The 18,791-nt window shown below is 40.7% G+C and overlaps 2 protein-coding genes across 3 annotated transcripts in view; both read right to left on the reverse strand.

The window, feature by feature from the left end:
- The window catches only part of LOC142390366 (E3 SUMO-protein ligase PIAS1-like), a 70,489-nt gene extending 70,368 nt beyond the window's left edge, over positions 1-121 (reverse strand). Inside the window, exon 1 of the mRNA XM_075475869.1 lies at positions 78-121. Coding sequence (XP_075331984.1) covers positions 78-101 — 24 coding nt within the window. The 5' untranslated portion in view covers positions 102-121. The remainder of the gene's footprint in view (positions 1-77) is intronic.
- A 7,543-nt stretch (positions 122-7,664) lies between these two features.
- On the reverse strand, positions 7,665-17,393 carry LOC142384250 (SKI family transcriptional corepressor 1 homolog-B-like). Of its 2 annotated transcripts, none has more exons than XM_075470358.1 (8): positions 17,026-17,393; positions 14,272-16,036; positions 13,671-13,761; positions 13,517-13,588; positions 13,337-13,399; positions 12,441-12,515; positions 12,189-12,263; positions 7,665-8,881 (listed from the first exon to the last, which is right to left on the reverse strand). In XM_075470358.1, the coding sequence occupies exons 2-8, from the start codon at positions 16,024-16,026 to the stop codon at positions 8,787-8,789; spliced, it is 2,226 nt and encodes a 741-aa protein (XP_075326473.1). In that variant the 5' UTR covers positions 16,027-16,036; positions 17,026-17,393; the 3' UTR covers positions 7,665-8,786. The 2 variants fall into 2 exon arrangements, with proteins under 2 accessions (XP_075326473.1, XP_075326465.1); XM_075470350.1 differs by having other exon boundaries at positions 7,665-8,884.
- Positions 17,394-18,791: the final 1,398 nt, after the last annotated feature.

Genomic DNA, 18,791 nt, shown 5'->3' on the forward strand with positions numbered 1-18,791 from the left:
ACTCAACAACTGCGCGACATGACAATCAAACGCCCCGCAACCGGGTAAATTTATAATGATTTCAGGCTGCGCCTTACCTTCAGTTCCGCACTCTCCGCCATCTTGTATTTCTTTGCGCAGGCGTTGTTAGGCATAGCGTTAGGGGTTGTCACATGATTGGGACGCGCAGAGCGGTGCGTGAACGCGCATACGGCGACAGTGATGCATTCAGGAACACAAATGAGGAGAGGAAATACAGCAATAGAATGTTGTAGAATTGTGAGTAGAATAGAATAGAATAGAATAGAATAGAATAGAATAGCATATAATAAAATATCTAAACTATATTGCAGGTAGTTGGTGGGTTATTTAGTTTATCTTTAAACAACTTAAAGTAAAACTTTCACATAAACAAAAGCAATCTGAATCTAAATACGCCCTTAAGTTGGGAAGATGAGACCAAGAGACAACTGTTACTACTACTAATAATAATAACAATTAGTTGAAGTGGTAAAATTATAAACAGATGATCAAATATATTTGATCATTTTTCTTTCTATTTTTGACATTTACTTGCGTTTCATACAAAGTATTGTACTCATGGTCTTGATCGTATGGTTCCCCTCATGTGAATTATCAAAATTTTTGGCTAATTCAAACATTTTATTTATTTTACCCAGTGTCAGTCCTTTTAATCCTATTTATCTTATTGTACAACAAGATTTCTCCCAAACATAACTTGAGACAGATGTATTTGTTATTTAAACATTAAATATCATAAAGTATCATACAGCAGGCTGCAGCAAAATAAGTTTCCAGGTCTTTTACGTTGGTAAAGGTACCAACACACCAATCTAAAACTCTGCATGAAATCGTACTCAAGTAAAAGCATGTAAGTGTTAGCAACAGAATGTGGTTGAAGTATTAAAGTGAAAACACTGGCACAAATCTGAGGGATCACGAGACTGGAAAAAACATATACAAAAAAAAAAAGCACGATTCAGTTTTCAATTCATATCAATCTTTGATACATTGACAACAGTTTGTCGTTACCGTTATCTCGTAAATCCCAACAAAGAGGATCAGGACTACAAGGAATATTAAAATTATATTTCATAAATATCAGAATGAAGTAATATGTTTAGGTTTTGCACACAATTGAACAAATTTAATTATCTAAGGTGGTCTTTTGACAGTCAACACATAGTTGGCTGACAACATATTATGTTTAGGAACTCAGTTTTTCATGGTAGAGATGCATGTGAGGGCTGGTGTACAACAACTTGTAAAATGTGTTGTGAAAAATTCTAAACTCTGGGGTGTCCAGTACATTTTATACTGTTTCTATCATCCAAGGTGACACTGAATATTTTCTGAAAAATTGAATGTGAATTGAGCGTAGGGATGTCGTAACATGACAAATGTGTCTTCAAACTAAAGTCAGACACCTTTAAATAAGGTGAAATTCTCACTAGTTTTAATCTTTTTCAGTTGCTAAACAGGCACCAGTACAGGCATGTGTCGTTTCATAAAAAATTTTTAAATGTCACACCTACCGATTCTTAATTTTACTGTGACATAAATCAACTGCCCTTGTCACAGTGACTCCAATTCCGTTGATCTTAACTTTCAGATACAACATCAACCTAATTTTCGTTCTTACTTTACAGCCATAAAGCCAAAAAGTTCTGTCTATCTACCGTCTATAAAACTATCTGCTGTGGCCATAACAGCTACATGCTACGACTTACTCATATGTGATTCTGTTTCAGGATATCAGAACTTCTTGAGCGCCAGATAAACAAAAGCGTCACTTCAACTTGCACACAATATGAAGTGACAGACCCTACCATCAATCAAGTTCTTCATTCCAGGTTTACTCTCACATTAATTAGGTATTAGGCTTCTTTGTGCTGTAATTTCAACTCTTTTCAACTGACAGTTCCCGTTTCTTAAAAATAATTGATTGTGACCATCCAGGCAGGTGTTTTCACACACCTCACCTGATTCGATCTCTGGTCAGGTGTAAAGTTGGTAAAGCTGTGGTGGGAATTACATTCAGTTGGCAGTTTGTCACGTAGAGCCCTGACTAAAACTAATGCAGGGTGATATTCCCACGTGTTGTGTTCAGATTTTGTCATCAGTGTCTTAGAGAAGCTATGAGACACTGCAGCTTTTGTTGGTGTTAAACTCTAATGCCTTCATGTTCCTGAGTTTAGACTGTGAGAACCTGTTGTAAATGTATGCCGAGTTTACAACAACGAATTGCTGTATTTGATAAAGCAACGGCAGGTAACTGCGATTTATAAATAAGCTTGTTTTCTGACAAGAAGAAATAAAGTGAGAAGATAAAAAGCCAAAAATAAATAAATATTGAATGTGAATAAATGAATATTAATGTTGACCTCAAACTCTACATGGATGTTTCCTGATTACTACACAGGATTCTGGTGTCATTGTGTATGAAACAAATTAGAAAGCTGATTTAAGATATCTACAATGGTTTTGGTGGATATTTTAAAATGAAACCCAGTCACACTGTTACCCAAAATACTGAAATATCATGTAAAAATACCGTACATCAGAGTAGGTACATGATTTAAAAAATAAATCAAATTCTGTCATCTCTGCTGACACTATTTTACAGATATTTGATTCAAATGTGTGGGTTAGATTACAGGAACATCTCTCTGTGTTACACACAACACTTTGACAGCACCACAAACTCCAAATAGACCATACATTTCTGTCATCACCTCACTGAGTCTCAACAAAAACTCATCACCATAACTTTCATGAGTGCTGCATTAGATCCTGGATTTACCTCGGTGTTAACCGCTCACTGTGACTGCAACAAACTCTGTGGGCGGTTCCTGTGTAAATTACCAACGGCACTAATAACTCAACTTCAGTGAAACCACCTCACTGCGGGTGAACAGCTGCGTTACAAATAAATGTGTGAAGTAAACCGGTAACATCAAAGTGCTGCTTAAAACTGGGATTATTTTTGAAGAGAAAACAAAAACAATACACTTCCATTTTGGATATTTTATTACATCTTTCTGTAAAAATACTTGAAATGAATTATATTTCTAATTCTACATCTTGTAAACTTTCTCTATGCTGAAGTTTCTTTCCCTCCCTCAGCAGATGGCCTGGGCTCTAAGGGGTGCTGTGTACATTTTAATTGGCTCCTTTGAGGTCTTCATGTCTTCTTCTATGGTAAATTATATTTGACACCTTTAAGCATGTTCATCTATAACTGCATTGGTTCCCTCTAGTAATTCTGCATGGAGCTTTTCAAACTTTAAAATAAAGACTGTTTTTAGAAAAATGGTTGCACGATGATAAAAATCTAAACAGTTTCTACTCTTACTGATGACTTAAGCCGATCATAAATCAATCCGCCACCCCTAAACACACAACTTTTGGATATTCAGCTCCTCAACAGCACTTTTTTTTTTCTGAAAGCACTGCATTGAGCAGCAGATTTGCTGAACAAAACTACCAAAAGCATTTAATGTGGTCTTTTGATAAGACTTGAATCGTGACACTTTTGGTTAAAACTTATTTTTTAAAGCATAAGACCCAACAGAAACTAGTATTGTCACAAAACTGGGGATAGCACAGCCCAACATTGACCAAAATACGGATCAAGGGGGAGGATAGCATTTAAAGATTCAGTATATTTAGACTTAACAGCATTTTGGTGAAACTTGATGATTAGCATCTAAAAACTCTTTGTTGTTTGGAGATTAAGAAGCATTGTAGTGTTACAGGAATAGACTAGAAGTACAGTATTTCTAAAATTCTGCCTATAATATCAAGAAAAAGTGGAATTTATCACTCGGGTATTAAAGGTGCAGTGCTGGGAAGGCCAGTAGGTGGTGCTCTGTCATTTAAAATGGGGATGAAATCTTCAAAGACACCTCTGAGCTTCTCCTGTACAATTCCCAAGTAATGACGTCCGTGCCTACGGATAGATTTATAGCTCTATACAAATACATACATAAATAAATCAGAATTACACAAAACACATTAAGCTTTGTGTCCAAATCCATTATCAGGAAACACACAAAAGGATCTATTGACAAAGTAGTTGTGCTGCTTGGCTCAGAGAGGAGAATCAGAGGTTTCATTATATCAGCATGTATCGCTGCCATCTGTTGCATTGTTAATGACCAGTGATGGGGCAGGTGTCTCCTGACCAAACATGTTTATACAAGCAATACAAGCAAATGATTAACACACAGGACAGACAACAAATACAGAGAAACAGCTGGAAAAAAAAAGAAGGGTTCTTCTGCTTTTGAGCTGTGTGATATCACAGCGAAGGGATTAGCTGCTAGATGCACTCCGTGTGGCTGATTACTTCAAGAACATGTAATGTGACACGTGAGCGAAATGTTTAATGACTCTGAAATGGATCATAATAATAATAATAATAAAGGATAATACAGTTTTCATGATATAGAATTTCAACAGTGTAACCTTTTAGTGATGAAACATCTTTCATGTTGATGCTGCACTTTTCTATCACATATGTCATTTTGCTTAATGTTAATATCTACCTTTGATACTATGCTTTCAAACCACCCAAAATGTCCATCCATCCCTTTTTTACTATGCCCACTTACTCCAATTCAGAGCCTCAGAGAGGCAGAGTACACCCTGGACAGGTCACCAGTCCATCACAACCAGGGTCAAACAACCATGCACACTCACTCCCAGAGTCAATTTAGAGTCACCAATTAACCCAACATGCATGTTTTTGGACGGTGGGACGAACGCTGAGTATCCGGAGAGAACCCACTACTGCAAGCAACGCATTCGAACCAGGAACCTCCTTGCTGTGAGGCAAAGATGCTAACCTATGTAAATATATATCATGTATTCTAAATATATCAAAGAAGCATGTTTATAAAAACAGGAATGATAGTTGTTGACTAAATCGCACACATAATAGTAAAACAGCAGCTGAAACCCTGAAATGCTGCATACATGTAAATGTATCTTTAACTTTAGCCCTTGAATTATAACCAGATATCAATCACAGAAGCAACTCAAATATTGTTGTATACTGTTATTTTCTTAATAATGTCCAATAAAATCTCAGGTTCTTTGTATTGTAGTATACTTCACATTACTGTAAGAAAAGCCAACAATACATCATGCAGCTGCAATTATGAATTTAGTGTAAGTGAGCAATGAATGTAGAGTGTGATGTCAGCGTATACATTTTGCCGAGAGGAAAAGCAAGACGAAGCTTGAGGAATATACGAGGAACAGCATTCTGGAAGCTGTGAGGGGTCAGGTTTGGATATAAAAGGAGCACCCAGCAAAGGCTCGGCCTCTCTAAGCATGATGGGTCGAGGCTCACCACTTTGTGCCAAACTCAGTCAGAAAATCCTTCACCAGTTCAAACAATATTTCTCAAAGCAAGATTGGAAAAAGTCCTCTAAACATCTACAGTACAAAAATACTGTGAAAAGGCCAAGGTCAGAAACCTCTGCTGAACACAAGTGACCTTCGAAGCTTCAGGTGGCACAGCGGGAGAAAACGTCACGTCAGCGTGAGCAATGTCGCCACACAGGCTCAGGGGTACTTAGGAGAAAAGTCAACACAGTCCATTGCTGCATTTAGAAATGTAACCTGAAACTGTATTACCCTAAAGAGGAAGCCATGGATCAGTTCTGTGGAGAAACACCATCGGGTTGTCTGGACACGAGCTCATCTCAGACGGACAGAAACGTGTTCTGTGGTCAAATGTGTGGTTCTGTGTGCTGAAGATGAAAAACCAGACTGTTATCGGGGGAAAGGCGCAAAAAGCCAGGGTCTGATGTTGTGAGGGTCAGTGGCCACGACAGATGCTCCCATCAAGGTGAAGTCTTTCTCCTGGGAGGGCTGTGGCCTTATCAGTGTGACAATGCCAGACCTCATTCTGCAAGACTTAAAATAAAGTGACTTCACTGATGCATCGTGTGTGCTTGACTGACCTGCCTGCAGTCCAAATCTGTCTCCCACGGAAAAAGTAAGAAGCGTCACGTAGAGGAGAATCAGATGACGGCCACCGTGGACTGCTGAGCAGCTGAAATCTTGTATTCATCAAGGATGGATAAAGATTCCTCTTAAAAAAACTGCAACAATTTGTCTCCTGAGTTCCCAAATGATTAAAAAAGTGTAACTAAAAGAAAGGTTGATTTAACACAAGGATAAACATGAGTTTTTTTTTACTGTGTGCTGCTAGCACATCGTTTCACTTTTGTTTACATGTTCTAAATACAATCAAGTTGATCAGTGAAGAACCTGAAAAAAAAAAGAATTAAAGATTGAAGTTTTTGTTGCATTTTAGAGATATAAACTGTTGTGGTAATGGGGGATTGTATATCCAACAAGTCCAATTCCAAACATGTACCACGGAGTAATGGGGAAACGTGGCAGGTTGCAAACGAGCCTCTTATGACCTGCTCTGAAGTCCAAAGAGTACCATGAAATGATCAGATCAGAAGTTGCCTGTCTTCACACTCATGTGAATTTTCAATTTACAGTTTGACTTTGGAAGGTTTTAGAAATGCTTTAAATCACGTTGAGGAAATGTTTGATCCCAGGTATCCCTGCAGGATGTAATGGGGCCACAAATAGAAAAACAACAAAAAAACAAAAGGAAAAAAAGAGGAACAAGAACTCCCCAAGGGGTAACTAAAGAAACCCTAACAACAGAGACATGTTAACCAACAGGGAAATGCAACATAATCACAAAGAGTCACAGAATATTCACTTAGATGCAAAAATGTCCATTGAGAAATGTAATATGATCACAAGGGGCACGAGATAACCTCAGAGATACAAGATAACAACAAACAGCATAACTTGACTTATAACAATACATCCACACTGTAATAGATGAAAAAAAAGGAAGATAATCACAGTTTAAATCCGACTACAGAGAGGCACAAATGAAAAAATAAAAAACGACTTAAAAAAAGACTAAAAGGACACAAACAACCAGACACAAAATAATTAAAAAGAAACAAAAAAAACCCTGACACAAAATAAAGACAACATTAAATGACCACAAAGGAACAGAAAACAAAATACCCCCCCCCCCAATAATTAGAAAATAACCACAAAGATGCACAAAATGAAAACACACAGATGTAATATGATGACACTTAAACTGTAACATGATCCAGCCATGCTTGTCATCACACATCAGCCTCCATAAGGTTCAGCTAAATAAATAAAGATGAAAGCAGCCATTCATTTCCACTGTAGTTGGGTTCATTCTTCGACCTTGTTAGTATTCAGAGGGAATGGGTTTTTCGCCACAGAGGGCAATTACGCTCACTGAAAATTAACATTCATTGTGCATCAGTGACATTATGTGAGTATCTGTCTCAGTATGAAGCACCCAGGGACTGCGAGCCGTGTAATCAATATCTATTAGTCCTCCCATCAGAAGAATTAGATTTCACTATTGGATCAGTCTGCTCCCCCGACTCGACGTCAAACATTATAAGTTGACTGGACATGTCCTGCAATGATGTAGCTGCTTAATGAAAGAGATCATGTTGAACTCAAATACAATATGAGGAAATGTGATCCGCTCTGAGGGCCCGCAGTTCCGGGCGGAGGCCAGCAGGTGTCAGGCTCACACCGGCGACAGAGGCGAGGAAGTCGGGGTGGAAAGCAGAAAGTGGCTCTCGCCTTTTATTCATATCGACATGGGTATATATACACATGAACAGGAAAGGGATGTGTGATTTACAACAGAAACCAAAATGAGTTCCTTTCAGAACGTTTTTTTTGTTTTGTTTTAAACCAAATTTAAACAACAGAGAAAGTGAGATGCAGCTGTGCCAGTGGCAGTTTACACATTATATTTATACAGGGTCTTCTTATTATAAAAAGACCATAAAATGACAGAAAAAAGTTTTGGTTCAGTCTGCTGTGACTCACAGATGTCTGCGTAATGATAGAAAACTCCCTGAAACAGAGAAATTGCCGGGATCTCATTCCAACAGTACACAGCATCATCTCCTAAGTTTGTATGAAACACAGTCCTGTGAGAGGGAAATATTTTATTGTTTGATGTCAAACCTGAAGGGCTGCTGCAGTAAGTGCTCTGAACAATGTGCTGTATTTAAAACACAAAGATGGTTTTGATGAAAGAATTTGGTTTAGGACGTCATGGCCAAATTGAGAAATGTTGCCCATTTAAAGTGCTTAACAACGTACACAGTGTTACAAACAATCTAAACAATAAGTTAAACCAGATAAATAACAAATATGTGTAAAAACAAGCAACAAAATCTAAATAATGGGATACATTGTAAACTTAAAAGCACAATTATACAAGCCATTGCACATTGTCACGTGATATATATATATATACGTATATAGTGTCGTTTCTTTCTTTTCAGAATAGCTAATAGCTTTGATTCAGTGAGACTTCTCGGGTCGAGCTTTGCAGCTTCAGATCGAATATCCTGTGATTCACAACATGAAACAAACTCCATTTTTTTAGCTGAATCCTGATCTCTTTAAACCAAGAGCTCAATTGTTTTAAAGGAGACGTCGCTGCCAAAACCTTCCCGTTTGAGGAGTGACGTGTTCACTCCGGTCAGTGCTAGAATCGGTGGTATATGTACAGCAGGGTCGGTAATCCTTGGGGTTACAGGTGGGAGGTGAGCATGAGACTTCTCGAGGCGGATCTTTGTGTGTTTCATTTCTTTTTCTTTATCTTTTCCACCCCAGTCTTTTTTTTTTTTTTTGGCTGTGGGGTGATGCCAGATGTCAGACGGTTATTACGGAGGCAGCAGCGGGGGTTTGAAGGTGCAGGCTCCGGTGCACTGACGAGGAGTTAGCATCTTGCAGGAGAAATGGTGAAGGGCGTCATGAGCTTCTGGGGAGGAACAAGCCCATCAGTGAGAACATGTAGACAAAAGCAGAAAGAAAAAAAAAAAAGAAAACAGCTTTGTGTGGTTGTCTTCACCCTTTAGATTGTGAAATTATCTCCCTGAAAACAATATACATCTGTAAGTAAAGGGCAACTTGTTACATTTCTGAATGAAGGAAACCTAAACCTTCATCAGTCAAATAAAACATTTGAGTAATATCATCAAGTATTTAGAAAAATGAGAGAATTTGACATATTTGTGAGTGGCAATTTCCAGCAACTGCTGATCAGTCGGGATTGGGGTTCATGACCAACTTTCTCTTGAAGTTCAGTTCATAAACAGGATTTCTGACAGCAAATTTGCAGCAAAACAGGTTCAGAAAGGTCAAAGTGGGATTTGTTTTCATCTTCGGAGTTCAACGTTCAAACTCAGTCCATTTTTAGTTCCACTTGGAAGAAACTGGACAAATTTTGAAAACAGTGTGCTGGTTTCTAAGGCTTTTGTCTTTTTACTGTCTCATTGACAATGGACGTTAGGGTTTTTTCAGTCCTTTAGGTACACATTGATTCGAAGCTCTTTGAAAGCTTCTTTAAGAACTCTAAATTGGTAAGATTATCTCGATTCTGCTTAACTTTACAGACCTCTGTTGTCCTCTGAAGCTTCTCTCTAAATACCAGATAATTGTGGAGCCTTGTGGAAATCCATCACTGCAGCTTGTGTGTGTTTTCACAGCCAATCTCAAAAGAAAATATCGAACATTTACGCATCCAGAAGGTAGTAGTGTCACACTAAAGGACCAGAAACTGAGGTGGTAATGTTTTCCATTGTTTTGTGCAGGGAAGTGCTATCCTGGAAGCATTTATTCATTTATATTTAAGCCCAACCATGTGTTTTTATCACCAAACGCAAACCATAGTTTTTATCCATGTCTAAAACTAACCATGTATTTTTTTTATGCCTAATCCTAATCAAATGTGTCTGCAGTTTCGTGTAAAGCTAAATGTACGCATGCTATAATCTACAAAAAGAAAATGGCGACACATACTGACTTTGTAGCGCAGATTGTGCCTTTTTTTTTGTGTGAAACTTCTATGTTCTGCGCTGTGTACGCCAAGGTGATTACACATTCTGGTGTGAGACTGTGTTGTTTTGCTATTAAACTTGACTTAAACTCACACATTGAGTATTGCTCGTCCTGCTCTCTCAGCAGTCAGTTTTCTCATGACTAATTTCAAAGTCAACATTATTCTCAGGGAGGGGCCGGTGCTGCTAAAAGGCAACAAAAGCATTTCAGGAAGGAGTCTTAACTGAACACGCAGGTCATGCTTTATATTAATTCCCATAGATCTTGTTTAACTTTTCTGCTTCAGAGACATGCGAAGAAAATTCTGTTAATTTTTCCTAGTAACGTGCTGACAACGCAACCTTCGGTGATAATCATCACACTCATCATCGTCTGTTTCATCCGCTTGAGTAGCCTGTCCTGTGCTCATTCGTCCTCTTGAAAAATATCTCTTAGTTAGGCACATTTGGCTGCATCACCCTGTGACGCCTTTCATTTTTCACACCTGAAGTTTGCTGGGCCCTCCTCGCATCTTTTGCCATTATCAAGGGATGAAGTGAAACAGCTTGTGAAGCCAGAACTCGATTGTATGGGCTCAAGTGCTTTTGACAAGTTGGCAGGAGGTGGGCGGTGTCGCTTTTGGTGGTGTCCCTCAGATCTACTGTAATCCTGAGGCTGCGCAGTCACTAGAGCAAAAGGTGATGCAGATTAATAGGTGTAAAGACTGTTAAAGTAGCCTTTATTGTCCAACAGAAACACAGGAAATACTCCTGAAAGTCCTCATTGGCTACGAGTCCAAATTATGATACTGCCACCACCATGTTTCAGATAGGATAAGCTTTTTATTCTCTACCCAAACGTCACACTAATCATGAATCCGTTTTTCTTGTTACGTTTTTACATTTTCATTCAATGAATGACAGGTGGTGGGGCACGTAGTCGGTGCCAGTAAACCACTGCAGAAGAAGTTAATGATGCGCTGAGATGGCATAATTAGAAAAGCACCAAACAAATTTCAAATGGGGAAAATAAACCAAAACATGTTGGCAAAATGCTGCATTTCTGTCTTTTCATTTGAGGGTATTTTGTTTATTTGCAAAGTGTGCACTGTTGTTTTTTTTTTTTTTTTTTTAAAAATCGGACCTCTTACTTTTTTTCTCCTCAGCAAAGCAGAAACTTTTTTCTCAATTTACGTTTTCTCCTGAAGTTTTTTCTTTTCTTTAAACTTCACGTGGATGAAAAAGCAGCGATAAACAAGAGGGTCAGAAACACAGAAAATACAGACTGTAGTAAAAAAAAAAAAGTCTTTGCACATAATAAGGACTGTGGCTTTTCCCATCGCTTACAGTAAAAATGCTGTTTAGCCTGCGTGAACAGGAGGAACAAACAATGTGGTCAATGGTGCTTTCAGTGCCCGTATGGGCATGTGAGTACTGCCTTAAGAGAGACCTGAAAAGTGTAAACCTCAGTCTGATGGTGTGTCACGGTAAATATTGATCACTGATCAAAGGAGACGTTGAAAAAAAAAGTAACACTTGCACATTTAAGTTTGTAAAGGTTAATGTATCTAAATGACCTCTTAGCTTCTGCTGGATTGCATAACAAGCCTTTCTCTCTTGGTCCAACTCGCTGCACAAAGTGCCCATCAAAAAATAAAACGAATAAAGAATTAAATAAATGGTAAAAAAAAAAAAAAAAAGGAAATGTGAGCTGTTGCATTGCATCTGAAGTGGAGTGTAATGCATGCCGTTTGCCCCTATGGTATTTAGAGTGACCCCTCTGTGTACTTGAACCCTGTATTTAAACTAGCGTAACATTAAACCAATCCTTTAACGGGTGGCATTAGTTGCTGTCTAATGCATGTAACTGATACAGCTCTACATAATGGTCTGTCTATTCAATTTTCCAGAGCATGATTTAGGAGAAAAAACCTTTGCAAACAAAACAATGTGGTTTCAGCTTCACCTTTTGATATCAATTAATCTTTCAAGCTGCGGGAGGAAAAAAATGTGGAGTTTACAGGAAAAAGCCTGGAATTAAATTGCCAATATTTCAATATGCAAGTGTCACCTTTCCGCTTTCGTTTGCATTAAGAGGCTAGTCGGTTCAGTTTGATATGACCTATGCTGTAACTTTTGAGAGAGGCTTTTATGTTTTTCCCTCCATAAACTAACTTAAAGAGCATTGATCTACATCCGTTTGACAGTCAGAGTCTACGCAGGCACAGAGTACAGAGAGAGACCAACCTCGAACAATCTGCAGCTGCTGGACCATTTCCTCTCTGTAGGACAGCTCACGCTTCATTTGATCCTGAAAATTATCTGAAGAGTACGGAAGGCCACATCAGACGGAAACTCTCTGACAATGTGCGGATGAATTTAAAGACACATTCCTGGATTTAAGGCACAAAATGAGCCCCTCTTTTCTAACTCCAGACAAAGATGTGCAAGTCGTCCCTCTGTGGCTTTAACTGACAAACACACTCACTTTTCTCCTACCTTTTAAATGCTGAAATTCTCTTTCCAACTTCTTCCTCAGCTCCACTTGTTCCGCAAGCTGCTTCTGCAACTCCTCTGGAAACAACCATTAACATAAAACACACATGATCCCGTTTATTCTCCACATACTGACAGAATGAAACTAGGCACACACACACACTATTCTTTCCTCCTTCTCTCCCTTCATCAAATTCAAATCATATTCTTTCATTTCTGCACATAAAGATTAGTATGAGTCCAGTAAACCGACTTCAGGTGCGTTTGCGTCCTTAATAACAACCATTTCCCTGCTTTCCTTTTGCTGGCTGCCACAGTAATTGCCATGCATTGCCTGGAGGTGGAGACGATAATAATGGAGTCCCAGGGTTTTTCCAAGCGTTGTAAAATAATTAGCTGCCGTGCCTCGGGGTTATGGCTCTGTTCGTTAAAATATTAATAGCCTCTAAACGATTTCCCCTTACAATAATAAGTCAAAACTCCTACATCTCGTGATTAAGTGGATAACAACTATGGAAACACTGAAGGCCAATAAAATGTAAATTCACATTTAAATTTTGGCACGTCATCTTGAGCAGGTTGTGGGCATTCTGGCTTCATTTCAAATCAATGTTTAACACATATCTAATGTAAATATTAAGATACACACATTTTATGTTTAATAAAAACAATCCCTAAAGGTCAAGTCCAAATTTTGGGTTTATAAAGTGAGAAGCTGCACCTCGTTGGTAAATAAAGAGCTGAATTGATCTGATGGTGAAATTTAAAAACAACAACTACTCGGCCAAGCCCGAGCTGTGTGCACCCGAACTGCGATCACAACGCGATTAATTGCAGATAATTAATACCATCGGCTTCATTTTTTTCCTCTCGAGCCTGAAAAAAAAAAAGCCTCTTACCTTTCGCCATGTTCTCCAGATCTCTTTCATGCACGCTGATGTCGATGCGTAGAGCTCCATCAGCTGCACAGAAGCCACAGAACACAACAATTAACTCCAAAATGAGCAATCTACGTGATATTTAAAAGGCTTCTGAGGAAATACAGAATGCAGCTAAAGCAGTAAAATTTAATTAAAAACCTTGTCTGTCCTTTTGCTCCACGTAGGCCGCTGCAGTGCGTTGGTTTTGTATTTCAGACACGTAATGAACGCCTAAAAATAAACGAGCACTTTCAGTTCAAAGACGCCTCAGATTTGCACCAATACCTGCACCGTAAATCGGATCAGTAATTACCGTTGGATCTGCTGGGGCTGCTCGAGTGTTTGGACCCATAAGAAGACGGCTCGCTCAGAAGCACGTGGCCGTCCTTTTGATGATTGTACACCTGTAAAAGCGAGCAGACAATCGTGTTGAATAACGGGGACCAATTATATATAATTTGCAGCGGTTCTTCACATAATTTAGGCCTTTTTTTTTTTTTTTTTTTTTTTCCAAAAGACAGGAGCCTTGAAATGTATTTAAAGGAATTGGGTTTTGATTTCAGAGGCATTGATGGTAAAACGTCTAAAAGCTGTGCAGACACACATAAAAGGACCACCGTAAATTGGTGTGGCTCTCTTTGATTTGGGTGTTAAAGTAAAAAGTAAAAGGGGCGACTTACTGATCAATTTGGGGAGGATTTCTCTAACGTCGGTCTTATCTGCTGTCACAGCTCCCCAAACACTCCGTGTAATATTTCTGTGTACATTTGTATGCGTGTTTTAATTTGAATTTGATTCAAACTCATTGGCCCCCTCTCTTCTATAAACTTTTTTTTTTTTTTTTTTTTACTAAAACTGCGACAATTCAACTCCCCCTCAGGGGATCATTAAAGTTTCATTTAATCTCATCTTACCTCGTGGAGAGGGGAGCCGTTACGCATCTGTCTGTCCTCATCTGATGACCTAGTGTGAACGGAGTCCTGCGGTGATCCTGCGGCCGCCCGCGGGCTGGACGCTTCAGGGGGCTCCGGGCTCTCCTCAGCACCAGGGGAGACCCGGCCCGGCACAGGAGAACCATGGAGCTCCCCGCCTGGCGAGATGAGGATGGACTCGTCTTCGTCTGGTCCCCGGTTGGACTCCACATCTATGTCCGGGTCCTCGTCGTCCACCATGCTGTCCCTGTCCGGTGACATGGATCTATAACTGGAGCTCTCGCTGATAAAATCCGGGGACAGGTAGCCTGGGCGCGCGCCGTAGCCGTCCCGGTTGCCGTAGAGTTTGGCAATGGTCTCCGCGTCTTTAACAACGGGTCTGAAGGCCGAAATGTAGCTGATTTTCCTCTGAGAGGCCTCGTCCCCGGATTTGTCCTCGTCGTTCCTGGTGGAGGAGGACTGGGAGCTGGAGCTGCGCTCATCTCCGTCCCGCTGATGGTGAGGGTGGTGGGTTATTTCTTTGGGTGTGTTTGCGCCCCGATCACTTTGGTCTGATAAGTCGAGCTCGCTTTGCCGGACGCCCGGCAGCTCTGGAGGAGGTTTGGGTGGAGAGCCCTGAAAGGGCGGCAAGGGAAGGCCGCCAGCTGTAGGCCAAAACATGGGGAAAGCAGGGTAGAGGGTGTCCTTTGCGCCTGGCCAAAAGACACCAGAGACATTGGTTTTGTTCGCATCGAGCACCCCGTCGCTCTTTTTCGGACACAAGCCATAACTAGGGAACCCATAAGGGTGGTGAGGGAACAAAGGTGGGGGGATTTTCTGAAGCATGCCGAAGCTCTTGCTGGGCACTGGGATGACCGGGTAGCTCCGCGCGCTACTCGCCACACTTAAATTAGTCCCCTGCTCCTCGTCGCACCGTAAAGTTTTGTGAGGGTTCTCGGGGGAGCTCCTTTGAGCCAGACTGGACGAGGCCTGCGATTTCAGCTGCGAGGACATCCCAGACCCGCTCATAGGCAGAGTCCTCTTTCTGCTCCCCCCATTGAACATGGCTTTTACATCCTCCCACGCGTGGTTAATATCCTCAGATGGTTTTTTCTCAGTCAGTTTAAGGTGCCTTCTCCACGAATTGAAGTTGGCCGCGTCCGGCTGCAGATACTTGGATTCTGGGGTACGATGGGAGTGGAAAATGAATTTATTTGGAGAGAAATACATGTTGCAGAGGCTGCATTTGATGCACTTAGCTCTGGAGCTATTGTATCTGGCGGGTATGAAGCTGCCTCTGCAGCCCCAGGCGCATTCATGAGACACATCAAATGCGAAGTTTTCTGGCAGCTTTGGTGGGCTGTGCGCACCCAGGAAGGACTTGCAGAGCCTCTCGGCCTCCCGTTTGGTGATCATTCCGCAGCGCCTCGATGAGATGGGCATGGCCCCGGCGCGCCGCAGGAGCTCCAGCTGAACGGGAGTGCACTGCACACAGGTGATGCCCAAAGCCACCCGGCGGTTGTGGATCTCGTTGTAGCTATAGTTTTTCAGCAGGGTGTTAGAAATCTGCGCCAGGCAGAGTCTCTCCTTACCGTCTATGACCAGAGAAACGATGGGCACCCCGTACAGGGAGGTCTCACTCACTTGGTTTGGTTTGAGGGAGCTGGGGCTGGAGAAGCTCTGTGCGTCCTGCTTTAAACTCGGGGAGGAGCTGGCGTCTCGTCCCGCGTCTCGAAGATTTCCGGGCATCGACTCCATCCCTGGAAGCCTGTCAAAGAAATCTGGAGTTTACTGGAAGCCTCTTTAATAAGTATCAAAAAGGACATTAATTAAAAAAAAAAAAAAGAAGATAATTTCATGGGAACAAAGAGCAAATATAAACAGACACAAAAATTACGACTAAAACAAGAGTCCAACATGTTGAGGGGAAAACGCTTTTAAACTACAAAATAGGAAATAATCTCATTATTACTATGATCTTATTCGTGAAATAAACAGTAATGATGGCCTTCTGAAATAACGGCAACAATAACAAAAAAATAATCATAACAAATTTGAAAAGAAGACAAAATAACTAACACGAGCAGTCTCAGGATGCTGTACACACGGAAAAGTGAAATCAATCTGAGCCCTCGTTTATTTCTCTCATCATTTCATTCCTCTGTGTGTTCCTGCCTCTCCTCTCGGGTTCTACGCGGCTTCCTGCGCGGAGGTGGATCTGTGCTGCTCTTCTTATCTCCAAATCGGCTCAGCACTTACGGGGCAACTACTTAAGAGTCGCATAAGATCCTTATACGCGGATAAGGACAGAAGGAAAATTCCGCCTGAGCTGCGCCAATGCGCTTAGCGGAGAGGAAAAGAACAACCATAAGCTGCTTTGCTGGTAATTACACGGATCCAAGCGTGCGTCCGCGTACTGTTAATAAAAGACCAGCCCTATAGCCTATATATAATTAAAGCTTCTGAGCAGATTAGCCTCGGCCAGTTGCTTGAAATTAGGCTGAAGCGGGCCTATCTCACGTTTACCTGCGCATACTTACTTTTTGCGCCGCGTCAATGACATTACGGAGGCCGCTGAAACACAAGACAGCAGTCTGCGGATTCCTCAAGGCTCCTAGCTGAATGAGTATTTTCGAGGCGTAGATTATCCAACATTTGATGGTTAAAATTAAAACGAAACACCCACATAAAACCTGTGAAAGGTTCTTTAAATTTGGGTTGAATGAATTAGAAGAAAGAAAAAAAAAGACTACATACCTTTCTCTCCTGAAAAGACAACACACTCCGCTGAGGTGAGTGATGGGGAAATAAATAATATGAACGTAATCAGGTGGAAATTCAGGCCCGTTGAGTCCAGAGAGAAGGCGGTTAAAAACGAAAAGAAGCTTTGACAGAAAGAAGAAACCTCTGAAGTGGAGTCTTTATTTCAGAGTGTTTCAGAGGAGGAGGCAGCAGCACACAGGACCTCCATCCTGTTGGGAGATCGGGGAGGTGAATGGCGTGTAGACAGGAAGCACATGGCACCTCTCTCCTCCTCCTCCTGCTGCTGTCATGCTGATGTGTAATAGCTCCCCGTCTCTGCACCCCCCCTCACACACACACACACACACACACACACACACACACACACACACACACACACACACACACACGTGCTGACATACGCACCACTTTTAATAATTCACAAACCTGATCAGAAATAAATAAATAAAAAATTAGACCCCTGCTGACCCCCACATGTAGACAAACTCAAGCCTCAAGACTAATGTTTATGAATTTATCCTTTTACTTAATGTAAGAAAATTTCCTCAAGAGATTTGGAGTAAAATGATGAGCGCCAGAATTGAGACTCCACCCAAACTATATATATATATATACACACACACACACACGTATATGTAACATGATGGACCACTGGAAAGGAGTCTGAGCAGCTCAATCCTTTTCTCGTGGTACCTGCAGCAGTAACCAACAATAAATATCAATCCCACTTGTTTTAGAGCACAAGATTCTCCATGATGACATGATGAAGATTTTTCAACTTACAGCCGGTTTAACCAGGGTGACATGACGGATGTCATTTAGTTTATTTAGTAACTGTTTGTTTCAGACTTACAATAAATATAAAATACATATTTTGAGGTCATTAACCAAATAATAAGGGGGTGGTATGAAAATATTTATCTGCGTCATGTTGTTGTTGACGCAAAAATAAGTTAAAAAATAATAACAATAATTTAAATAAAGAGGGTTAGGGAGAAAATCTCCCTGTCGTTGATAAACATGAAAGTGGGATGGAGTTTATCACTTTCACGTGCATATTAAACAAGTTGGGACCTGGAAAGCTTCACTGGGGAAACAGTGAATCTTTTGGATGGTCTCTATGTCGTTAAAGCCGTTCCACTGTTCCTCTGGTATAATCTACTCACCGACACTTCAAAGGAGTCTTCCTCCGCGGCTAAAAATAGGCCCCCCGAAAAATGCAACAGTTTGACTGCTTTGCTTAAAAAAAAAAAAAAAAAAAAGCTGCTTTGTAAAGATTATCTGTTTCTACAAACCTAAAAAAAAAAGCGTTGTAATTAAGCGTCTTCGGTTTATATCTTTTCATTTAGTTTGACCATCACATAATGGACTGACACCAGTGTGTTCAAGATATTTGTTAGTTACCAGTGTACTTGTTTTTTTTTGTTGTTGTTGTTTTTGGGGGCGGGGGTGGGGGGGCTGATAGATGATGCAGACCCCCAGAAAGTCTGAGTCCGGCTCTGCCAACAAACTGACAGCTGACGTAGTGTGAATATAAAGAAAAAAAAAAACATGTGTTTAGTAGGTTCTGGACAAAATGAAATGAGAATACACCTCACACTGTCACCGATGTGTTTGTGTGTCTAAAGTGCGCGTGGAGAGTGAGAGACGAGTGTGTATGAATAGCGTCAGCACGAGCCCGCCTGTTTTACCTCCCTGCAATATTGATGCCGAACCTGATCCTAAGCGCATCCTCTCCTCTTTCACCATCAAGAGGCTTT

Source organism: Odontesthes bonariensis, chromosome 1, assembly GCF_027942865.1.
Source record: "Odontesthes bonariensis isolate fOdoBon6 chromosome 1, fOdoBon6.hap1, whole genome shotgun sequence".
NCBI lineage: Eukaryota > Metazoa > Chordata > Actinopteri > Atheriniformes > Atherinopsidae > Odontesthes > Odontesthes bonariensis.